At 44.0% G+C, this 22691-nt stretch overlaps 1 protein-coding gene across 1 annotated transcript in view; it reads right to left on the bottom strand.

Annotated features, from left to right (window-relative positions):
• Positions 1-1880: 1880 nt before the first annotated feature.
• Positions 1881-22691, bottom strand: part of LOC124291279 — a 32392-nt gene continuing 11581 nt past the window's right edge. Inside the window, exons 6-11 of the mRNA XM_046728251.1 lie at positions 13853-13970; positions 8974-9171; positions 8666-8731; positions 7639-7892; positions 3476-3705; positions 1881-2025 (exon numbers count right to left, since the gene is read on the bottom strand). Coding sequence (XP_046584207.1) covers positions 1929-2025; positions 3476-3705; positions 7639-7892; positions 8666-8731; positions 8974-9171; positions 13853-13970 — 963 coding nt within the window. The 3' untranslated portion in view covers positions 1881-1928. The remainder of the gene's footprint in view (positions 2026-3475; positions 3706-7638; positions 7893-8665; positions 8732-8973; positions 9172-13852; positions 13971-22691) is intronic.

Genomic DNA, 22691 nt, shown 5'->3' with positions numbered 1-22691 from the left:
TGCGTGGTCGGCCTAAATTGGGAGATTGTATGGCACGGCGTGTTACTATCTGCGTGGTCGGCCTAACTTGGGAGATTGTATGGCACGGCGTGTTACTATCTGTGTGGTCGGCCTAAATGGTCATCGTCGTATGGCCATTACTTTGGAGCATGTGTGAAGTATCTGGTGGCAGCTATATTCCGTGTCGTCTTGAGAGCCAACTCTTGTAGGTCTTTACCATTTAATATGTGGGGGCTGGGGGAGAATATGTGTTTGGGGGCCTGCGGCAGTGCAGGTGTGAGTGTGAGTGGGGGTCATGTATTTTTCTTCATCTATTTGGACTGAGATATTTTTCAAGCTGTCTAAAGCGCCTCACTAGCAAGCGCCATTTTCTGAGATCGTATTGCACAACCATTCTGACACTCTTGGTAATGCAGAAGGCTGCGGTGTTGGGGAGTATATTATTCGGAAAGTTCTTGATGGGTTCAACTATGCAGCGTTTCCTGGGAGAAGTCCCATTCGCTGCCTGGGCTGCGTGAGGAGGCGGGCAAGGGCCCTGAGCTGATGATGAGCCTTACCAGCCTGACTGTGCCAGGACCACCCTACCTCTCTCTGCTACATACTATTTGTAAACTGTAAACCGTAATAATACACAAAGGAACCAATACAAGTTCGTGTCTATCGCAACGAAGGGAACGAAAAAAGCCAGTTGTCACGTCCAGGATGTCGGACTATTTGAAGGTTTGAGGGCGACACATGTAGTTAAGAAAAATCAATTGATTTTGGATGGAAAATCCCTGGCCAGTCTTCCTATCCTGTTGTTCAAATGTTCTCGCAACCGAATACCCGGACCCTGTTTCAGCAAGCCCAATAAGACCTTTTGTTTTTTGTCTTTGTGGTTTATTGATTACTGAAGAACTGACCTCATTATCTTAATTGTGGACACAACGCATAATTCACGGCATACTTGCAATGAACTTGTCAATATACCTCATTTGACAATGAAGGTTTCTTCCTTGACATTGGACCTTTTTATGTGAAAACAAGTTGACGTTAGTTCCCATTGTGTAAGCTGTTTACATGTAGGTATATACTTGGGTTGGATTTATTTAAATGCGAGGTAATGACGCTAAATGCATCTAGGAGTAGGTACCAGGCAAGCGGTCTCTCAGGCTCATGTTTGTGTAAGCTGTTTACATGTAGGTATATACTTGGGTTGTATTTATTTAAATGCGAGGTAATGACACTAAATGCATCTAGGAGTAGGTACCAGGCAAGCGGTCTCTCAGGCTCATGTTTGTGTCAGCTGTTTACATGTAGGTATATTCTTGGGTTGTATTTATTTAAATGCGAGGTAATGACGCTAAATGCATCTAGGAGTAGGTACCAGGCAAGCGGTCTCTCAGGCTCATGTTTGTGTCAGCTGTTTACATGTAGGTATATACTTGGGTTGGATTTATTTAAATGCGAGGTAATGACGCTAAATGCATCTAGGAGTAGGTACCAGGCAAGCGGTCTCTCAGGCTCATGTTTGTGTCAGGTGTTTGGCTTTCCTCACTAAATATTCTTTATTGATGAGGACGGCCATACTGAGTATTTTCCTTGGAGCTATAGTTTAATGGGCGGCGAGGTAGCCGAATGATTAAAGCTTTCGGGTTCGATTACCGTATATTGATACATTACGTAAAGCCCATTTCTGGTGTCGCTTGCGGTGAAATTGCTGGAATACTTCTAAAAGTGGCGTTAACCCACTGCATTTTAGTTTTCAGGTAAATGAAGGCCGAGTTATTATTTATACGAAGTTATTATTCCAGGCATTAGCCCCATTGAAATAGCCCGCCGCTAAGTTCTTTAACCATTGATTTGTAAAGATGTAACTGAGATAAAACACAAGACTGAAGTACCAATACTGTCGATAATGCCATTGATCATACATTGCGATACAAGGATTAAGGGAAAGAATCTTCCTCGAACTCGAGGAAAGCAATGGCACCCATCTGGGAGCCCACGGCGATAACCATCTCATGATCGTGGTGATTCACGAAACTGAAACAAAACATAAAACTATATACAATAACATTCACTGAACGGGACTTCAACTGGGGTGATGGTGTATGTGTCACAACAGTTAGGAACATAAAACTATATACAATAACAATCATTGAACGGGACTTCAACTTGGGTGATGGTGTATGTGTCGCTACAGTTAGGAACATAAAACTATATACAATAACGATCATTCAACGGGACTTCAACTGGGGTGATGGTGTATGTGTCACAACAGTTAGGAACATAAAACTATATACAATAACAATCATTGAACGGGACTTCAACTGGGGTGATGGTGTATGTGTCGCTACAGTTAGGAACATAAAACTATATACAATAACAATCATTGAACGGGACTTCAACTGGGGTGATGGTGTATGTGTCGCTACAGTTATAACAGAGTTGAAGAGGTACAGGGGCACTCGAAGGTTAACCTTCAACGTTGACATCCTGGACAAGTGTTTCCCTGGTCCAGGTCTGATAGACACAGCAAGTCACCGTCTACCACCAACGTAGTTTAAACACGTACTTTCTATGTGGCAGTTATCGCTATAAACGGCGAACTAATCATTTTTTAAAAAAGGCTGATGTAACCGCGAGGATACAAGTTACCTGTTCCTGAAGGTCTTATCCCCTTACGGCGGTGTATGCGGTTTGTGTCTCAGTGTGTTCCTGTTTCAATACATATGTGTGTGAGTTGGAAGGTTGACATGTTCTATAAACTCTGCACGTATCTGCTTGTGTGATTGGGGATTGTGTGGGGGACACATATCGTGTCAGATGTCTGTAGTGTCCGTGTGCTTCAATATATACTACCCATCAAAAGTTTAGACTTACTAGTGTAAATGAAGCCACTTACTTCAGTCAACTGTTCTAAACTAGATTTTGGAAAATATTCCATACACTTTAAAGATACTGTTTACACATGTCACATGATAAAACAAATTCGTAACGCTGAAAAGATTATTGTCACGAGTTCAATAAATGATGAAACTCAGTGAAAATTGGTGAATTCTTAACAAACCTTTACACCAACACGCAGCTATTCACATACACGATATTTGCACATGCTTTTCAACAATTTGATGCTTGATCCTCGTGCAATTCATCTGCATGAGGTGTGCAGTTGGTTCCCCCATCTTAGTGGAGAAATTCATCTTCGAAGTAACCTCATACATATACATAACATATAGTGAGTGCTTTAAGTGAGTCTAAACTTTTGATGGGCAGTATAGTTGTGTATATTCGCCTGCTTAGCGTATGTGTGTCACGTTTGTACATGAATAATTTTCCTGTGTATATTATTCTAAGACAAGAATTGTTTAAACGAAAACTAGTGTCTCATGTGTGGTTGTAAAGCGACATGTGGCCCTATAATAAGATATAGTTCATCTTCTTCTTCATGTGGTTACTTGCTCACAACGAATGGTTACAAGGAATTACTTACAGTAAATCACTGATGTACTGTACGCCAGCAGCATCGTTGTCATATAAGGTACGCCAGTTGCCGTTGATGTCTCCCAGGCGTATGTAACTGAGGAAGGTTGCTGTTGGCAAGCCCACGCCCTCTCCTTCTGCCACTGAGTACAGCCATATTCCTCCCATACGACCACTGCCCACCGCAACAATAGGCTGCCCATGGAACATCCCTGTCGCTATCGCCGACGGTTCAGGGCCCTGGGCGAAAGGAAGTTACTCATATTGCATTTCATAGACACAAATGTACTTATCGATACTTAGACTTAGAAGCATGTCCGGTGTTTATAAAAGCGTTGTGTGCATGCAACCTGTGTTTATATCAAGGATTGTCACAGGTAACGTACTTCGACCTACACAGTGTTGGGATCACACTCCATATACTTAGACCTAGACAGTGTTGGGATCACACTCTATATACTTAGACCTAGACAGTGTTGGGATCACACTCCATATACTTAGACCTAGACAGTGTTGGGATCACACTCTATATACTTAGACCTAGACAGTGTTGGGATCACGCTCCATGTACTTAGACCTAGACAGTGTTTGGATCACACTCCATATACACAGACCTAGACAGTGTTGGGATCACACTCAATGTACTTAGACCTAGACAGTGTTGGGATCACGCTCCATCTACTTAGACCTAGACAGTGTTGGGATCACACTCCATATACTTAGACCTAAACAGTGTTGGGATCACACTCAATGTACTTAGACCTAGACAGTGTTGGGATCACACTCAATGTACTTAGACCTAGACAGTGTTGGGATCACTCTCCACGTACTTAGACCTAGACAGTGTTGGGATCACACTCCATGTACTTAGACCTAGACAGTGTTAGGATCACACTCCATGTACTTAGACCCAGACAGTGTTGGGATCACACTCTATATACTTAGACTTAGACAGTGTTGGGATCACACTCCATGTACTTAGACCTAGACAGTGTTGGGATCACACTCAATGTACTTAGACCTAGACAGTGTTGGGATCACACCCCATGTACTTAGACCTAGACAGTGTTGGGATCACACTCCATGTACTTAGACCTAGACAGTGTTGGGATCACGCTCCATATACTTAGACCTAGACAGTGTTGGGATCACACTCCATATACTTAGACCTAGACAGTGTTGGGATCACGCTCCATGTACTTAGACCTAGACAGTGTTGGGATCACACTCCATATACTTAGACCTAGACAGTGTTGGGATCACACTCCATGTACTTAGACCTAGACAGTGTTGGGATCACACCCCATGTACTTAGACCTAGACAGTGTTGGGATCACACTCCATGTACTTAGACCTAGACAGTGTTGGGATCACACTCCATATACTTAGACCTAGACAGTGTTGGGATCACACTCCATATACTTAGACCTAGACAGTGTTGGGATCACACTCCCATGTACTTAGACCTAGACAGTGTTGGGATCACACTCCATGTACTTAGACCTAGACAGTGTTGGACAGTGTTGGGATCACACTCCATGTACTTAGACCTAGACAGTGTTGGGATCACACTCCATATACTTAGACCTAGACAGTGTTGGGATCACACTCCATGTACTTAGACCTAGACAGTGTTGGGATCACACTCCATGTACTTAGACCTAGACAGTGTTGGGATCACACTCCATGTACTTAGACCTAGACAGTGTTGGGATCACACTCCATGTACTTAGACCTAGACAGTGTTGGGATCACACTCAATGTACTTAGACCTAGACAGTGTTGGGATCACACCCCATGTACTTAGATAGACCTAGACAGTGTTGGGATCACACTCCATATACTTAGACCTAGACAGTGTTGGGATCACACTCCATGTACTTAGACCTAGACAGTGTTGGGATCACACTCCACATACTTAGACCTAGACAGTGTTGGGATCACACTCCACTTAGACCTAGACAGTACTTAGACCTAGACAGTGTTGGGATCACACTCCATGTACTTAGACCTAGACAGTGTTAGAATCACACCCAATGTACTTAGACCTAGACAGTGTTGGGATCACACTCCATATACTTAGACCTAGACAGTGTTGGGATCACACTCAATGTACTTAGACCTAGACAGTGTTGGGATCACACTCCATGTACTTAGACCTAGACAGTGTTGGGATCACACTCAATGTACTTAGACCTAGACAGTGTTGGGATCACACTCAATGTACTTAGACCTAGACAGTGTTGGGATCACACCCCATATACTTAGACCTAGACAGTGTTGGGATCACACTCCATATACTTAGACCTAGACAGTGTTGGGATCACACTCCATGCATGTACTTAGACTGTTAGGATCCTAGACAGTGTGTGGGATCACACTCTTAATAGTACTTAGACCTAGAGACAGTGTTGGGATCACACTCAATGTACTTAGACCTAGACAGTGTTGGGATCACACTCAATGTACTTAGACCTAGACAGTATTGGGATCACACCCCATATAGATAGACCTAGACAGTGTTGGGATCACACTCTATATACTGAGACCTAGACAGTGTTGGGATCACACTCCATGTACTTAGACCTAGACAGTGTAGGGATCACACTCCATGTTAGGATCACTTAGAGACCTAGACAGTGTTGGGATCACACTCACATACTTAGTACTTAGACCTAGACAGTGTTGGGATCACACTCCATATACTTAGACCTAGACAGTGTTGGGATCACACTCCATGTACTTAGACCTAGACAGTGTTGGGATCACACCCCATATACTTAGACCTAGACAGTGTTGGGATCACACTCTATATACTTAGACCTAGACAGTGTTGGGATCACACTCCATGTACTTAGACCTAGACAGTGTTGGGATCATACTCATTGTACTTAGACCTAGACAGTGTTGGGATCACACTCAATGTACTTAGACCTAGACAGTGTTGGGATCACTCCCATACTCCTAGACAGTGTTGGGATCACTCCAGACCTAGACAGTGTTGGGATCACACTCTATATACTTAGACCTAGACAGTGTTGGGATCACACTCCATGTACTTAGACCTAGACAGTGTTGGGATCACACTCCATATACTTAGACCTAGACAGTGTTGGGATCACACTCCATGTACTTAGACCTAGACAGTGTTGGGATCACACTCAATGTACTTAGACCTAGACAGTGTTGGGATCACACTCCATGTACTTAGACCTAGACAGTGTTGGGATCACACCCCATGTACTTAGACCTAGACAGTGTTGGGATCACACTCCATGTACTTAGACCTAGACAGTGTTGGGATCACACTCAATGTACTTAGACCTAGACAGTGTTGGGATCACACTCCATGTACTTAGACCTAGACAGTGTTGGGATCACACTCCACGTACTTAGACCTGGACAGTGTTGGGATCACACTCCATATACTTAGACCTAGACAGTGTTGGGATCACACTCCATGTACTTAGACCTAGACAGTGTTGGGATCACACTCCATGTACTTAGACCTAGACAGTGTTGGGATCACACCCATATACTTAGACCTAGACAGTGTTGGGATCACACTCAACGTACTTAGACCTAGACAGAATTCATGTTGGGATCACACTCCATGTACTTAGACCTAGACAGTGTTGGGATCACACTCCATGTACTTAGACCTAGACAGTGTTGGGATCACACTCCATGTACTTAGACCTAGACAGTGTTGGGATCACACTCATTGTACTTAGACCTAGACAGTGTTGGGATCACACTCCATGTACTTAGACCTAAACAGTGTTGGGATCACACTCCATGTACTTAGACCTAGACAGTGTTGGGATCACACCCATTAGGAGCCTAGAGGGAGTGTTGAGGATCATGTACTTAGACCTAGACAGTGTTGGGATCACACTCCATGTACTTAGACCTAGACAGTGTTGGGATCACACTCCATATACTTAGACCTAGACAGTGTTGGGATCACACCCCATGTACTTAGACCTAGACAGTGTTGGGATCACACTCCATGTACTTAGACCTAGACAGTGTTGGGATCACACTCCATATACTTAGACCTAGACAGTGTTGGGATCACACTCTATATACTTAGACCTAGACAGTGTTGGGATCACACTCCATGCACTGGCAAAACATGTTTATTTCTTGGTTTGTGAGGTTTGTACTCACCATGTCGTCAGACCTTGTGTCTAGATGCTGAGGTGGCGACAAGCTTTGCGAAAAACAATCTCCATTGAAGACAGATCTATTGTACTGGCTGACTTCGTACTCTAAATCGCTTCCACTGTCATACACCTGGTTCACGCCGTCGGCGTTCCACATCGACCAGCTCCGACCACCGTAGGCATATGCATGCTTGAAGTAACCAAACAGGGGGTCCCATCCATCTGACGGTTGTTGTAAAGTGCTGACAAACAGGCGACCTGATCAAATGTTCCAACTATTAAAAGGCTAATAGTATAAGCCACTCAAGTGACACCATATACCTCAGAGTTTCAACTTCATTGTCTAGAGATTTCTTGTGGGTTTACCAACGCCTACTCCAGTTATGGGTCATGACTACGAAAGCCTAATCCTACCACTTTGATAGCACAGGTTATTTTTTTAAACATAAATTGTCGTTGTTTAAATTCTTTGTCTATTTTTTCGAAATTCGAGTTTTTTCTCTTTGTTTCTATTATCTTCTTGAAATTTCGAGTTTTGTGAATAGAGTATATTTGAAGTAACGACCAATAGAACGAAAGTCTAATGCTGCCCTTTTTGTAGCATTAAATAGTTTTTCAACGAAAGTTCACGTTGTTTCGATTATTTTCTCGTTGTTTCGATTATTTTCTCCTCTAATTTTCTCGTTACTTCAAGTTTCTGTCCAAAACCTGAAGTTTTTGACAGAAACTTGAAGCAACGAGAAAATACTCAAAGCAACGAATAATCCAAGTAACGAGAAAATTATGGAAATAACGAGGAAATACTCCCAAGCGCCGACCATATAATCGAAACAACGAGAGATGTTGCTGAAAGAATATTTCATGATACAGAAGTGGCAGCATTAGGCGTTCGTACAATAAAAGTATAGAGAAAAGAAACGAAAATTGCACAGAAAAATAAACAAATAATTAAAACATTTATGCCCCCAAAGTGCCAACATTTTTATTTTCATGTTGCTAAAATGGTCATGATAGGATAATAACGTACTCACCGAGTTCAGCATCATCGTTCAAGGCCGATTTTGTAGTTGCATCAAGATTCGGATCAAACAAAGAATCTGCACAGAAAACGTAACTCCTTTCACAAATCTACACACAGTTGGGTATACGGCCACGACACGTACATAAGAGGGTACAGAATTTAATGTGAAAAACCACTTTGTGATATTTAAAGATGTCTTTGATTAAAAGTACAAATGTATCGATTATCAAATTCAGGACAAGCAGAATCTCTTTTGTTTAAATATCTGTTTCAGTGTGGTCTGGCTTTTCTTCTGTGATTCCAAAAGGTATTGCGTACCATCAATAAGGCGTGCTCTGACTGCCTCGTTAAATGCTACCCCCTCTACAGCTGTGGTGTAGGCCTTGTATGCCCCGGTGTTGGCGGTCACAAGGAAGGTGCTGTTGTTAAAGTGGAGTATGTCAGCGTTCTTTGCCTGATAGAAACTCCGAATGTTCCGACGCACAAGGTTGACATTGTCGTTCCCAGGACTCACAACTACAACACAGCATTATACAAAATTAATTATAATTTCGACGGCATGCTGCCAAGGTTGAGAAGACATCAAAGATGCAATACGGCGAAAAAAAGTTACCCACTACACTTTGTTGCCCTTTACACCACGTTTGTCAGTATATGACGTTACCCACTACACTTTGTTGCCCTTTACACCACGCTTGTCATTATATGACGTTACCCACTACACTTTGTTGCCCTTTACATCACGCTTGTCAGTATATGACGTTACTCATTACACTTTGTTGCCCTTTACACCACGTTTGTCAGTATATGACGTTACCCACTACACTGTGTTGCCCTTTACACCATGTTTGTCAGTATATGACGTTACCCACTACACTTTGTTGCCCTTTACACCACGTTTGTCAGTATATGACGTTACCCACTACACTTTGTTGCCCTTTACACCACGTTTGTCAGTATATGACGTTACCCACTACACTTTGTTGCCCTTTACACCACGTTTGTCAGTATATGACGTTACCCACTACACTTTGTTGCCCTTTACACCACGTTTGTTAGTATATGACGTTACCCACTACACTTTGTTGCCCTTTACACCACGTTTGTCAGTATATGACGTTACCTACTACACTTTGTTGCCCTTTACACCACGTTTGTCAGTATATGACGTTACCCACTACACTTTGTTGCCCTTTACACAACGTTTGTCAGTATATGACGTTACCCACTACACTTTGTTGCCCTTTACACCACGCTTGTCATTATATGACGTTACCCACTACACTTTGTTGCCCTTTACATCACGCTTGTCAGTATATGACGTTACTCATTACACTTTGTTGCCCTTTACACCACGTTTGTCAGTATATGACGTTACCCACTACACTTTGTTGCCCTTTACACCATGTTTGTCAGTATATGACGTTACCTACACTTTGTTGCCCTCTTTACACCACGTTTGTCAGTATATGACGTACACTACACTTTTGTTGCCCTTACACCACGTTTGTCGGTATATGACGTTACCCACTACACTTTGTTGCCCTTTACACCACGTTTGTCGGTATATGGCGTTACCCACTACACTTTGTTGCCCTTTACACCACGTTTGTCAGTATATGACGTTACCCACTACACTTTGTTGCCCTTTACACCACGTTTGTCAGTATATGACGTTACCCACTACACTTTGTTGCCCTTTACACCACGTTTGTCAGTATATGACGTTACCCACTACACTTTGTTGCCCTTTACACCACGTTTGTCAGTATATGACGTTACCCACTACACTTTGTTGCCCTTTACACCACGTTTGTCAGTATATGACGTTACCCACTACACTTTGTTGCCCTTTACACCACGTTTGCCAGTATATGACGTTACCCACTACACTTTGTTGCCCTTTACACCACGTTTGTCAGTATATGACGTTACCCACTACACTTTGTTGCCCTTTATACCACGCTTGTCAGTATATGACGTTACCCACTACACTTTGTTGCCCTTCTCACCACCACGCTTTCTTGTCAGTATATGACGTTACCCACTACACTGTTGCCCTTACAATTCACGCTTGTCAGTATATGACGTTACCCACTACACTTTGTTGTCCTTCACACCACGCTTGTCAGTATATGACGTTACCCACTACACTTTGTTGCCCTTTACACCACGCTTTTCAGTATCTGACGTTACCCACTACATTTTGTTGCCCTTTACACCTCGTTTGTCAGTATATGACGTTACCCACTACACTTTGTTGCCCTTTACACAACGCTTTGTCAGTATGTGACGTTGCCGTACTACATTTGTTGCCCTTTACACCACGCCAGTCAGTATATGACGTTACCCACTACACTTTGTTGCCCTTTGGCACCACGTTTGTCATCAGTATATGACGTTACCCACTACACTGTGCGTTGCCCTTTACACCACGTTTGTCAGCATATGACGTTACCCACTACATTTTGTTGCCCTTTACACCACGTTTGTCAGTATAATGACGTTACCCACTGCACTGTGTTGCCCTTTTACATAACGTTTGTCAGTATATGACGCTACCCACTTACACTCTTGTTGTCTTTACACCACGCTTTCACAGTATATGACGTTACCCACTACACTTTGTTGCCCTTTTACACAACGTTTGTCAGTATATGACGTTACCCACCACACTGTGTTGCCCTTGCCAATCTCAATACCGCTGTCGATATGACGTTACCCCACTACACCCTTTGTTGCCCCTTTACACCACGTTTGTCAGTATATGACGTTACCCACTACACTTTGTTGCCCTTTACACCACGTTTGTCAGTATATGACGTTACCCACTACACTTTGTTGCCCTCTTACACCACGTTTGTCAGTATATGACGTTACCTTACTACACTTTTCTGTTGCCCTTTTATACCACGTTTGTTAGTATATGACGTTACCCACTACTTCTTTGTTGCCCTTCTACACCACGCTTGTCAGTATATGACGTTACCCACTACACTTTATTTCCACACCATGCGTTACTTCTACTCAATGGCGACTTGTGAATACATACAAGCGTCAGCCACAACACTATATTTGGATACTACCGGAAGAAAGATTAACACGTATTTAGAATGACCTTTTCGAACGGGTATGCATTTACAACGATAGAAAACACACCTTCACTTAGTGAGAAGATTATCGCTTTTCTCTCGATCATTGGCATGTAGCGACAATGTGACAAATACCTGGAAGTGCAAGAGGGAGTTATATTGTTTAAGCTGAATAAATTAACCCTCTCTGAATTCTGGAAGCGATATACATGTATTGCCTACCATTGCTCTTTTGTCACCGGTGTCGTCGTTGTTCCAGTTCCGGTGCTAAGGTTGTGGGAGTATATGTCTACACCGCCCGCCAGTATCGTCCGTGCTCAGAATTTACGTAAAGCACAGCCTTTTCTGCGACATGTGATGAAAACGTTATGGCTTCCGCGTAATGTATATTTACCAGCAGAGCTGTTTTCTACATAACTAAATTCTATTCCTCCTGAATCTGATCCAAGAAGTGGCGATCTAGACAACTCTCGGCTAGATAGGAATCAATCTACCTCCTCCGGCAGCTAGGTCTTTCACTACAACGCCACCTCTCAACGACAAGATTCATTGCCCATGGGTTCCTCTTATCAGAAATATTTATGACATCTATGAAAAACGCCTTTCAACTAGGGAACACCATAAGTGTTTATCACAAGCAAACACACACACGCACACAGTTATATGACGTTACCCACTACACTTTGTTGCCCTTTATACCACGCTTGTCAGTATATGACGTTACCCACTACACTGTGTTGCCCTTTACACCACGTTTGTCAGTATATGACGTTACCCACTACATTTTGTTGCCCTTTACACCACGTTTGTCAGGATATGACGTTACCCACTACATTTTGTTGCCCTTTACACCACGTTTGTCAGTATATGACGTTACCCACTGCACTGTGTTGCCCTTTACACAACGTTTGTCAGTATATGACGTTACCCACTACACTTTGTTGCCCTTTTGACCACGCTTGTCAGTATATGACGTTACCCACTACACTTTGTTGCCCTTTACACCACGCTTGTCGAGTATATGACGTTACCTCACTTACATTTTGTTGCCCTTACACCTCGTTTGTCGGTATATGGCGACGTTACCCACTACACTTTGTTGCCCTTTACACCACGTTTGTCAGTATATGACGTTACCCACTACATTTGTTGCCCTTTACACCACGTTTGTCAGTATATGACGTTACCCACTACACTTTGTTGCCCTTTACACCACGTTTGTCAGTATATGACGTTACCCACTACACTGTGTTGCCCTTTACACCACGTTTGTCAGTATATGACGTTACCCACTACATTTTGTTGCCCTTTACACCACGTTTGTCAGTATATGACGTTACCCACCGCTACACTTTGCTGCCCTTTACACAACGTTTGTCAGTATATGACGTTACCCACTACACTTTGTTGCCCTTTACACCACGCTTGTCAGTATATGACGTTACCCACTACACTTTGTTGCCCTTTACACCACGTTTGTCAGTATATGACGTTACCCACTACACTGTGTTGCCCTTTACACCACGTTTGTCAGGATATGACGTTACCCACTACACTTTGTTGCCCTTTACACCACGTTTGTCAGTATATGACGTTACCCACTACACTTTGTTGCCCTTTACACCACGTTTGTCAGTATATGACGTTACCCACTACACTTTGTTGCCCTTTACACCACGCTTGTCAGTATATGACGTTACCCACTACACTTTGTTGCCCTTTATACCACGTTTGTTAGTATATGACGTTACCCACTACTTTTGTTGCCCTTTACACCACGCTTGTCAGTATATGACGTTACCCACTACACTTTATTTCCACACCATGTTACTCACTAAATATGATTTCAGAATACATTACGTCAGCCACAACACCATATTTGACACTACCGGAAGAAAGACACACGTATTTAGAATGACCTGAACGTGTAAGTATTTACACGATAGAAAACACACCTTCACTTAGTGAGAACATTATCATTTTTCTCTGATCATTGTCATGTAGCTACAATGTGACAACACCAGGGCGTGCAAGAGGGAGTTATATTGTTTAAGTTAGCTAGCCAATCCTCTGAATTCTGGAAGCGATATACATGTATTGCCTACCATTGTCTTTGTCACTGGTGTCGATGTCAAAGTTGTTCCAGTCTTTGGTGCCAAGGCTGTATATGTCTACACCGCCCGCCAGATTGTCCAGGTCGAACTTGGCTATAGCATTGTTTTCCTGCGACATGTGATGAAAAACGTTATGGTCATGTAATGTATATTTACCAGCAGAGCTGTTTTCACATAACTAAATTCATTGCCCTCTGAATCTGATCCAAGAAGTGGCGATCTAGACACCACACTCTCAATAGATAGAATCACCTACCTCTCCTCCAGCGTCTTTCACACAACGCCACCTTCAACGACAAGATCTATTGCCCATGGGTTCCTCTTATCAATGAAATATTTATGACATCTATGAAAAACGCCTTTCAACTAGGAACATATGTTTATCACAAGCAAACACACACACACGCACACACACACACACACACACCAGTACATCCATTACACCTCAAAGGAAACTGCAAGAGGCCATAGACATCAAGGCATCCCAGACGTTAATCAACCGTGACCAGGGAATATGTCTGTCATCGAGCTTATCACTTTCAGGACTATATATGCCTGGATTAATTCCTGGCCTCTACTTGTTTATTGCCATTAACCACTGGCGTCTCTTCTTTTCTTATCACTGTTGTTGATTCCCCGAAAGATGTCATATATATTTCAGTGATGACTGGAGACAGAGGAGAACCCATATTCAGTCCATGTATTTGCCTGTAGATCTTGTGTCAAGACACCTGGAGGCGAGGTTGATGATTCTTTCTATGGTGAGTATGGTGTCAAGGTCGTCACTTCTGGTTTGGAGCTTGTTGCGGAGGATGTTATCTTATCACTGCTGTTGTTTCACATGCACATAAGTTATATAGACATCTGTTTCCTAGTTTTTTCATTCACCTGATGAAGGAGTATGAATATACTCCGAAGTGTCGTGTTCCTCAAAATAAAGTTGAAATCAATAAATTCGTGAAATTATGAGCATCACTTCTAAATGCCGTTCACAGACATCTCTAATTGACAAGAAAGATATGTTGGAGGATGCAATGTCAGTGTTCACATGATGGTAGTTACTTTTGGTGGGTGCGATGTCAGTGTTCACATGATGGTAGTTACTTTTGGTGGGTGCGATGTCAGTGTTCACATGATGGTAGTTACTGTTGGTTGGTGCGATGTCAGTGTTCACATGATGGTAGTTACTGTTGGTGGGTGCGATGTCAGTGTTCACATGATGGTAGTTACTGTTGTTTGGTGCGATGTCAGTGTTCACATGATGGTAGTTACTGTTGGTGGGTTCGATGTCAGTGTTCTCATGATGGTAGTTACTGTTGGTGGGTTCGATGTCAGTGTTCACATGATGGTAGTTACTGTTGGTTTGGTGCGATGTCAGTGTTCACATGATGGTAGTTACTGTTGGTGGGTTCGATGTCAGTGTTCACATGATGGTAGTTACTGTTGGTGGGTTCGATGTCAGTGTTCACATGATGGTAGTTACTGTTGGTTGGTTCGATGTCAGTGTTCACATGATGGTAGTTACTGTCGGTTGTTCGATGTCAGTGTTCACATGATGGTAGTTACTGTTGGTGGGTGCGATGTCAGTGTTCACATGATGGTAGTTACTGTTGGTGGGTTCGATGTCAGTGTTCACATGATGGTAGTTACTGTTGGTGGGTGCGATGTCAGTGTTCACATGATGGTTGTTACTGTTGGTGGGTGCGATGTCAGTGTTCACATGATGGTAGTTACTGTTGGTGGGTGCGATGTCAGTGTTCACATGATGGTAGTTACTGTTGGTGGGTGCGATGTCAGTGTTCACATGATGGTAGTTACTGTTGGTTGGGTGCGATGTCAGTGTTCACATGATGGTTGTTACTGTTGGTGGGTGCGATGTCAGTGTTCACATGATGGTAGTTACTGTTGGTGGGTGCGATGTCAGTGTTCACATGATGGTAGTTACTGTTGGTTTGGTGCGATGTCAGTGTTCACATGATGGTTGTTACTGTTGGTGGGTGCGATGTCAGTGTTCACATGATGGTAGTTACTGTTGGTGGGTGCGATGTCAGTGTTCACATGATGGTAGTTACTGTTGGTGGGTGCGATGTCAGTGTTCACATGATGGTTGTTACTGTTGGTGGGTGCGATGTCAGTGTTCACATGATGGTAGTTACTGTTGGTGGGTGCGATGTCAGTGTTCACATGATGGTAGTTACTGTTGGTGGGTGCGATGTCAGTGTTCACATGATGGTAGTTACTGTTGGTGGGTGCGATGTCAGTGTTCACATGATGGTAGTTACTGTTGGTGGGTGCGATGTCAGTGTTCACATGATGGTAGTTACTGTTGGTGGGTGCGATGTCAGTGTTCACATGATGGTAGTTACTGTTGGTTGGTGCGATGTCAGTGTTCACATGATGGTAGTTACTGTTGGTGGGTGCGATGTCAGTGTTCACATGATGGTAGTTACTGTTGGTGTGCGATGTCAGTGTTCACATGATGGTAGTTACTGTTGGTGGGTGCGATGTCAGTGTTCACATGATGGTTGTTACTGTTGGTGGGTGCGATGTCAGTGTTCACATGATGGTAGTTACTGTTGGTGGGTGCGATGTCAGTGTTCACATGATGGTAGTTACTGTTGGTGGGTGCGATGTCAGTGTTCACATGATGGTAGTTACTGTTGGTGGGTGCGATGTCAGTGTTCACATGATGGTAGTTACTGTTGGTGGGTGCGATGTCAGTGTTCACATGATGGTAGTTACTGTTGGTGGGTGCGATGTCAGTGTTCACATGATGGTAGTTACTGTTGGTTGGATGCCAGTGCAATGTCAGTGTTCACATGATGGTAGTTACTGTTGGTGGGTGCGATGTCAGTGTTCACATGATGGTTGTTACTGTTGGTGGGTGCGATGTCAGTGTTCACATGATGGTAGTTACTGTTGGTGGGTGCGATGTCAGTGTTCACATGATGGTAGTTACTGTTGGTGGGTGCGATGTCAGTGTTCACATGATGGTAGTTACTGTTGGTTGGTGCGATGTCAGTGTTCACATGATGGTTGTTACTGTTGGTGGGTGCGATGTCAGTGTTCACATGATGGTAGTTACTGTTGGTGGGTGCGATGTCAGTGTTCACATGATGGTAGTTACTGTTGGTGGGTGCGATGTCAGTGTTCACATGATGGTTGTTACTGTTGGTGGGTGCGATGTCAGTGTTCACATGATGGTAGTTACTGTTGGTTTGTGCGATGTCAGTGTTCACATGATGGTTGTTACTGTTGGTGGGTGCGATGTCAGTGTTCACATGATGGTAGTTACTGTTGGTGGGTGCGATGTCAGTGTTCATGATGGTAGTTACTGTTGGTGGGTGCGATGTCAGTGTTCACATGATGGTAGTTACTGTTGGTGGGTGCGATGTCAGTGTTCACATGATGGTAGTTACTGTTGGTGGGTGCGATGTCAGTGTTCACATGATGGTAGTTACTGTTGGTTGGTGTTCGATGTCAGTGTTCACATGATGGTAGTTACTGTTGGTGGGTGCGATGTCAGTGTTCACATGATGGTAGTTACTGTTGGTGGGTGCGATGTCAGTGTTCACATGATGGTAGTTACTGTTGGTGGGTGCGATGTCAGTGTTCACATGATGGTAGTTACTGTTGGTGGGTGCGATGTCAGTGTTCACATGATGGTAGTTACTGTTGGTGGGTGCGATGTCAGTGTTCACATGATGGTAGTTACTGTTGGTGGGTGCGATGTCAGTGTTCACATGATGGTAGTTACTACTGTTGGTGGGTTCGATGTCAGTGTTCACATGATGGTAGTTACTGTTGGTTTGGTGCGATGTCAGTGTTCACATGATGGTAGTTACTGTTGGTGGGTGCGATGTCAGTGTTCACATGATGGTTGTTACTGTTGGTGGGTGCGATGTCAGTGTTCACATGATGGTAGTTACTGTTGGTGGGTGCGATGTCAGTGTTCACATGATGGTAGTTACTGTTGGTGGGTGCGATGTCAGTGTTCACATGATGGTAGTTACTGTTGGTGGGTGCGATGTCAGTGTTCACATGATGGTAGTTACTGTTGGTTGGTGCGATGTCAGTGTTCATATGATGGTAGTTACTGTTGGTGGGTGCGATGTCAGTGTTCACATGATGGTAGTTACTGTTGGTGGGTGCGATGTCAGTGTTCACATGATGGTAGTTACTGTTGGTGGGTGCGATGTCAGTGTTCACATGATGGTAGTTACTGTTGGTTGGTTCGATGTCAGTGTTCACATGATGGTTGTTACTGTTGGTGGGTGCGATGTCAGTGTTCACATGATGGTAGTTACTGTTGGTGGGTGCGATGTCAGTGTTCACATGATGGTTGTTACTGTTGGTGGGTGCGATGTCAGTGTTCACATGATGGTTGTTACTGTTGGTGGGTGCGATGTCAGTGTTCACATGATGGTTGTTGCTGTCGGTTTGTGCGATGTCAATATTCACATGTTGGTTGTTACTGTTGGTGGGTGCGATGTCAGTGTTCACATGATGGTAGTTACTGTTGGTGGGTGCGATGTCAGTGTTCACATGATGGTAGTTACTGTTGGTTTGTGCGATGTCAGTGTTCACATGATGGTAGTTACTGTTGGTGGGTGCGATGTCAGTGTTCACATGATGGTAGTTACTGTTGGTGGGTGCGATGTCAGTGTTCACATGATGGTAGTTACTGTCGGTTTGTGCGATGTCAGTGTTCACATGATGGTAGTTACTGTTGGTGGGTGCGATGTCAGTGTTCACATGATGGTAGTTACTGTTGGTGGGTGCGATGTCAGTGTTCACATGATGGTAGCTACTGTTGCGCGTCGTGTTCACTGTTGGTGGTTGGTGCGATGTCAGTGTTCACATGATGGTTGTTACTGTTGGTGGGTGCGATGTCAGTGTTCACATCATGATAGTTACTACTGTTGGTGGGTGCGATGTCAGTGTTCACATGATGGTTGTTACTGTTGGTGGGTGCGATGTCAGTGTTCACATGATGGTTGTTGCTGTCGGTTTGTACGATGTCAGTGTTCACATGATGGTTGTTACTGTTGGTGGGTGCGATGTCAGTGTTCACATGATGGTAGTTACTGTTGGTTTGTGCGATGTCAGTGTTCACATGATGGTTGTTACTGTTGGTTGGTGCGATGTCAGTGTTCACATGATGGTAGTTACTGTTGGTGGGTGCGATGTCAGTGTTCACATGATGGTAGTTACTGTTGGTGGGTTCGATGTCAGTGTTCACATGATGGTAGTTACTGTCGGTTTGTGCGATGCCAATATTCACATGTTGGTAGTTACTGTTGGAGGGTGCAATGTCAGTGTTCACATGATGGTAGTTACTGTTGGTGGGTACGATGTCAGTGTTCACATGATGGTTGTTACTGTTGGTGGGTGCGATGTCAGTGTTCACATGATGGTAGTTACTGTTGGTGGGTGCGATGTCAGTGTTCACATGATGGTAGTTACTGTTGGTGGGTGCGATGTCAGTGTTCACATGATGGTAGTTACTGTCGGTTTGTGCGATGTCAGTGTTCACATGATGGTAGTTACTGTTGGAGGGTGCAATGTCAGTGTTCTCATGATGGTAGTTACTGTTGGTGGGTGCGATGTCAGTGTTCACATGATGGTAGTTACTGTTGGTGGGTGCGATGTCAGTGTTCACATGATGGTAGTTACTGTTGGTTGGTGCGATGTCAGTGTTCACATGATGGTTGTTACTGTTGGTGGGTGCGATGTCAGTGTTCACATGATGGTAGTTACTGTTGGTGGGTGCGATGTCAGTGTTCACATGATGGTTGTTACTGTTGGTGGGTGCGATGTCAGTGTTCACATGATGGTTGTTACTGTCGGTTTGTGCGATGTCAGTGTTCACATGATGGTAGTTACTGTTGGTGGGTGCGATGTCAGTGTTCACATGATGGTAGTTACTGTTGGTGGGTACGATGTCAGTGTTCACATGATGGTAGTTACTGTTGGTGGGTGCGATGTCAGTGTTCACATGATGGTAGTTACTGTTGGTGGGTGCGATGTCAGTGTTCACATGATGGTAGTTACTGTTGGTGGGTGCGATGTCAGTGTTCACATGATGGTTGTTACTGTTGGTTGGTGCGATGTCAGTGTTCACATGATGGTAGTTACTGTTGGTGGGTGCGATGTCAGTGTTCACATGATGGTAGTTACTGTTGGTGGGTGCGATGTCAGTGTTCACATGATGGTTGTTACTGTTGGTGGGTGCGATGTCAGTGTTCACATGATGGTAGTTACTGTCGGTTTGTGCGATGTCAATATTCACATGTTGGTTGTTACTGTTGGAGGGTGCAATGTTAGTGTTCACATGATGGTAGTTACTGTTGCTGGGTACGATGTCAGTGTTCACATGATGGTTGTTACTGTTGGTTGGTGCGATGTCAGTGTTCACATGATGGTAGTTACTGTTGGTTGGTGCGATGTCAGTGTTCACATGATGGTAGTTACTGTTGGTTGGTGCGATGTCAGTGTTCACATGATGGTAGTTACTGTTGGTGGGTGCGATGTCAGTGTTCACATGATGGTAGTTACTGTTGGTGGGTGCGATGTCAGTGTTCACATGATGGTAGTTACTGTTGGTGGGTGCGATGTCAGTGTTCACATGATGGTTGTTACTGTTGGTGGGTGCGATGTCAGTGTTCACATGATGGTAGTTACTGTTGGTGGGTGCGATGTCAGTGTTCACATGATGGTAGTTACTGTTGGTGGGTGCGATGTCAGTGTTCACATGATGGTAGTTACTGTTGGTTTGTGCGATGTCAGTGTTCACATGATGGTTGTTACTGTTGGTGGGTGCGATGTCAGTGTTCACATGATGGTAGTTACTGTTGGTGGGTGCGATGTCAGTGTTCACATGATGGTAGTTACTGTTGGTGGGTTCGATGTCAGTGTTCACATGATGGTAGTTACTGTTGGTGGGTTCGATGTCAGTGTTCACATGATGGTAGTTACTGTTGGTTGGTGCGATGTCAGTGTTCACATGATGGTAGTTACTGTTGGTTGGTGCGATGTCAGTGTTCACATGATGGTAGTTACTGTTGGTGGGTGCGATGTCAGTGTTCACATGATGGTAGTTACTGTTGGTGGGTGCGATGTCAGTGTTCACATGATGGTAGTTACTGTTGGTGGGTGCGATGTCAGTGTTCACATGATGGTTGTTGCTGTCGGTTTGTGCGATGTCAGTGTTCACATGATGGTAGTTACTGTTGGTTGGGTGCGATGTCAGTGTTCACATGATGGTAGTTACTGTTGGTGGGTGCGATGTCAGTGTTCACATGATGGTTAGTTACTGTTGGTTGGTGCGATGTCAGTGTTCACATGATGGTTGTTACTGTCGGTTTGTGCGATGTCAGTGTTCACATGTTGGTAGTTACTGTTGGTGGGTGCAATGTCAGTGTTCACATGATGGTAGTTACTGTTGGTGGGTGCGATGTCAGTGTTCACATGATGGTAGTTACTGTTGGTGTGTGCGATGTCAGTGTTCACATGATGGTAGTTACTGTTGGTTGGTGCGATGTCAGTGTTCACATGATGGTTGTTACTGTTGGTGGGTGCGATGTCAGTGTTCACATGATGGTAGTTACTGTTGGTGGGTGCGATGTCAGTGTTCACATGATGGTTGTTACTGTTGGTGGGTGCGATGTCAGTGTTCACATGATGGTAGTTACTGTTGGTGGGTGCGATGTCAGTGTTCACATGATGGTAGTTACTGTTGGTTTGTGCGATGTCAGTGTTCACATGATGGTTGTTACTGTTGGTGGGTGCGATGTCAGTGTTCACATGATGGTAGTTACTGTTGGTTTGTGCGATGTCAGTGTTCACATGATGGTAGTTACTGTTGGTTGGTGCGATGTCAGTGTTCACATGATGGTAGTTACTGTTGGTTGGTGCGATGTCAGTGTTCACATGATGGTAGTTACTGTTGGTTTGTGCGATGTCAGTGTTCACATGATGGTTGTTACTGTTGGTGGGTGCGATGTCAGTGTTCACATGATGGTTGTTACTGTTGGTGGGTGCGATGTCAGTGTTCACATGATGGTAGTTACTGTTGGTTTATGCGATGTCAGTGTTCACATGATGGTAGTTACTGTCGGTTTGTGCGATGTCAGTGTTCACATGATGGTTGTTACTGTTGGTGGGTGCGATGTCAGTGTTCACATGATGGTAGTTACTGTTGGTTTGTGCGATGTCAGTGTTCACATGATGGTTGTTACTGTTGGTGGGTGCGATGTCAGTGTTCACATGATGGTAGTTACTGTTGGTGGGTGCGATGTCAGTGTTCACATGATGGTAGTTACTGTTGGTTGGTGCGATGTCAGTGTTCACATGATGGTAGTTACTGTCGGTTTGTGCGATGTCAGTGTTCACATGATGGTAGTTACTGTTGGTTGGTGCGATGTCAGTGTTCACATGATGGTAGTTACTGTCGGTTTGTGCGATGTCAGTGTTCACATGATGGTTGTTACTGTTGGTGGGTGCGATGTCAGTGTTCACATGATGGTAGTTACTGTCGGTTTATGCGATGTCAGTGTTCACATGATGGTTGTTACTGTTGGTGGGTACGATGTCAGTGTTCACATGCTGGTAGTTAATGTTGGTGGTCGCGATGTCAGTGTTCACATGATGGTAGTTACTGTTGGTGGGTGCGATGTCAGTGTTCACATGATGGTTGTTACTGTTGGTGGGTGCGATGTCAGTGTTCACATGATGGTAGTTACTGTTGGTGGGTGCGATGTCAGTGTTCACATGATGGTTGTTACTGTCGGTGGTGCGATGTCAGTGTTCACATGATGGTAGTTACTGT

This window comes from Haliotis rubra, unplaced genomic scaffold (genome assembly GCF_003918875.1).
Source record: "Haliotis rubra isolate DU_JTF1 unplaced genomic scaffold, ASM391887v1 Scf489, whole genome shotgun sequence".
NCBI classification, from domain to species: domain Eukaryota; kingdom Metazoa; phylum Mollusca; class Gastropoda; order Lepetellida; family Haliotidae; genus Haliotis; species Haliotis rubra.
The sequence above is the reverse complement of the archived record's forward strand: the minus strand, read 5'-3'. Positions and strand labels throughout refer to the sequence as shown.